Source organism: Carcharodon carcharias (genome assembly GCF_017639515.1).
Source record: "Carcharodon carcharias isolate sCarCar2 chromosome 33 unlocalized genomic scaffold, sCarCar2.pri SUPER_33_unloc_6, whole genome shotgun sequence".
NCBI lineage: Eukaryota > Metazoa > Chordata > Chondrichthyes > Lamniformes > Lamnidae > Carcharodon > Carcharodon carcharias.
The window spans coordinates 232,122-235,388 of NW_024470696.1; the positions used below are offsets into that span (position 1 = coordinate 232,122).

Genomic DNA, 3,267 nt, shown 5'->3' on the forward strand with positions numbered 1-3,267 from the left:
TCATTGTCGGTACTGAGGGAGTGCAGCACTGTCAGAGGGTCAGTGTTGAGGGAGTGCTGCACTGTCGGAGGGTCAGTACTGAGGTAGTGCAGCACTGTCAGAGGGTCAGTACTGAGGGAGTGCCACACTGTCGGAGGGTCAGTACTGAGGGAGTGCCGCACTGTCAGAGGGTCAGTACTGAGGGAGTGCCGCACTGTCAGAGGGTCTGTACTGAGGGAGCGCTGCACTTTCGAAGGGGCAGTCCTGAGGGAGTGCCGCACAGTTGGAGGGTCAGCACTTGGGGAGTGCTGCACTGTTAGAGGGTCAGTACTGGGGTAGTGCCGCACTGTTGGAGGGTCAGTACTGAGGGAGTGCCGCACTGTTGGAGGGTCAGTACTGAGGGAGTGCTGCATTGTCAGAGGGTCAGTACTGGAGGAGTGCTGCACTGTTAGAGGGTCAGTACTGGAGGAGTGCTGCACTGTTAGAGGGTCAGTATTGAGAGAGAGCCGCACTGTCGGAGGGTCAGTACTGGAGGAGTGCTGCACTGTTAGAGGGTCAGTACTGGAGGAGTGCTGCACTGTTAGAGGGTCAGTATTGAGAGAGTGCCGCACTGTCGGAGGGTCAGTACTGGAGGAGTGCTGCACTGTTAGAGGGTCAGTACTGGAGGAGTGCTGCACTGTTGCAGGGTCAGTACTGAGGGAGTTCCACACTGTTGGAGGGTCAGTACTGGGGGAGTGTCGCACTGTTGCAGGGTCAGTACTGAGGGAGTTCCACACTGTTGGAGGGTCAGTACTGGAGGAGTGCTGCATTGTTGGAGGGTCAGTACTAGGTGAGCGTTGCACTGTCGGGGGGTCAGTACTGAAGGAGTGCTGCACTGTTGGAGAGTCAGTACTGGGGGAGTGCTGCAATGTTGGAGGGTCAGTACTGAAGGAGTGCTGCACTGTTGGAGAGTCAGTACTGGGGGAGTGCTGCAATGTTGGAGGGTCAGTACTGGAGGAGTGCTGCACTGTTGGAGGGTCAGTACTGGGGGAGTGCTGCACTGTTGGAGGGTCAGTACTAGGTGAGCGTCGCACTGTCAGGGGTTCAATATTGTGGGAGTGCTGCACTGTTGAGTCAGATCATGAAGCTGGAGTTTAAGGATTGACTATATAATCACTACTGGCTGGTATTGGGTGTTCTGGAGCCTGTACTGTCACCAGCTGTGTCACAGGGAAGATCGCTTTCCACCTGGAGTCTGTGATTCACTTTGTCTGTTTCCGCTCCCTCCAGCTCGTTCCGAACTGAGCCTCAGAGAAGGACACAGGTCCCAGACTTGCTCTGCACCCCATCCTCATTATCGCTCGGCATTGACCCTTTGTCTCCCGAGGAATTCAGCTCATCGAAGACGCCGGTTTCTATCATCTCCTCTTGCCATGGGATGGGCATTTTGCCAGAGGCGAACTCCTGATAAAATTCCTGATCGCTGTTGGTGAATACGATGCCCTTGATGGTTGAGAAGGCACCCACGTCACCTATGTCCTTGGCATAGACGATGTTCGGATTTGGGACAAACGGTGCGTCCACAAGACCTAGAAAAACAACACTCGGTGTGAGGGGATAGCTCTGATCCGGTGTTAGCCGCAGCGTATAGCACATTCCAGAGCATTCGGTCAATTCCGGACACAGTTGGGGGGGGGGGGGTGGGTGGGGGTGGGGTTGGAGTTTCACGGCCCCTTGGGGGTGAAGGCAGGGCCGTAAAATCCCTCCGCCCACGCACTTACATCGAGATATCTGCAGAGAAACAGGCTATTCGGCCCATCTGCTCTGTGCTGGTGTTTCTGCTCCACACCAGCCTCCTCCCACCCCTTCTCCATCTCCCCCCATCGCCATATCCTTCTATTCCTTTGTCCCTCACGTGTTTATCCAGCTTCCCCTTAAATGTCCCTACACCATTCACCTCTCCCTGTGGGAGCGAGTTCCACACTCTCCCCACTCTCTGGGTGAAAGACTTTCCCCAGGATTCCCCCTTGGATTTTTAGTACCTTGCATTGATAGCCCCTTATTCTGGTCTCCCACACAAGTCCAACCATCTTTTCTACGTCTGCCTTATCGAAGAAACCCTTCATAATTTTGAAGATCTCCATCAGGTCACCCCTCATTCTTCCCTTTTCTAGAAAAATAACTGCCTAGGTTTTTCTTGATGGTTATAAACTCTGGGCTCTGGGAGCATATTGTTAATCTGTGTCACAAAATCTGAAGGATAACAAGGTTTGATTTTTGGATCCAATACTGAGGACGCTGGAAATCTGAAACAGAAACAGAAACTGCTGGAAATTGTCAACAGGTCAGACAGCGTTTGTGGAGAGAGAAACAAAAGTTAATGTTACAGCTCAGAATGTTCATTGGAAAGAAGGAGGTCCTGCATTTCTGTAGCACCTTTCACCCCTTCAGTACTGACCCTGTGACAGTGCAGCACTCCCTCAGTACTGACCCTCCGACAGTGCAGCACTCCCTCAGTAGTGACCCTCTGACAATGCTGCACTCCCTCAGTACTGACCCCCCGACAGTGCGGCCCTCCCTCAGTACTGACCCTCTGACAGTGCGACACTCCCTCAGTACTGACCCTCCAAAGGTGCGGCACTCCCTCAGTACTGACCCTCTGACAGTGCAGCACTCCCTCAGTGCTGACCCTCCGATGGTGCAGCACTCCCTCAGTACTGACCCTCCGACAGTGCTGCACTCCCTCAGTACTGACCCTCTGACAGTATGGCACTCCCTCAGTACTGACCCTCCGACAGTGCAGCACTCCCTCAGTACTGACCCTCTGACAGTGCAGCACTCCCTCAGCACTGACCCTCTGACAGTGCAGCACTCCCTCAGTACTGACGATCTGACAGTGCAGCACTCCCTCAGTACTGACCCTCCGACAGTGCAGCACTCCCTCAGTACTGACCCTCCCACAGTGCAGCACTCCCTCAGTACTGACCCTCCAACAGTGCGGCACTCCCTCAGTACTGACCCTCTGATAGTGCAGCACTCCCTCAGTACTGACCCTCCAACGTGCAGCCCTCGGTCAGTATTGACCCTCCAACAGTGCAGCACTCCCTCAGCACTGACCCTCCGACAATGCAGCACTCCCTCAGCACTGACCCTCTGACAGTGCGGCGCTCCTTCAGTACTGACCCTCTGACAGTGCGGCGCTCCCTCAGTACTGACCCTCTGACAGTGCGCCGCTCCCTCAGTACTGACCCTCCGACAGTGCAGCACTCCCTCAGTACTGACCCTCTGACAGTGCGGCACTCCCTCAGT

At 54.8% G+C, this 3,267-nt stretch overlaps 1 protein-coding gene across 1 annotated transcript in view; it reads right to left on the reverse strand.

Moving 5' to 3' along the window:
• Positions 1 to 1,257: 1,257 nt before the first annotated feature.
• Positions 1,258 to 3,267, reverse strand: part of LOC121274174 (rhodopsin kinase GRK1-like) — a gene marked incomplete at its 5' end in the record, with an annotated part of 33,939 nt that continues 31,929 nt past the window's right edge. The window contains one exon of the mRNA XM_041181375.1: positions 1,258 to 1,547. Within this exon, the coding sequence (XP_041037309.1) occupies positions 1,267 to 1,547 (281 nt within the window). The remainder of the gene's footprint in view (positions 1,548 to 3,267) is intronic.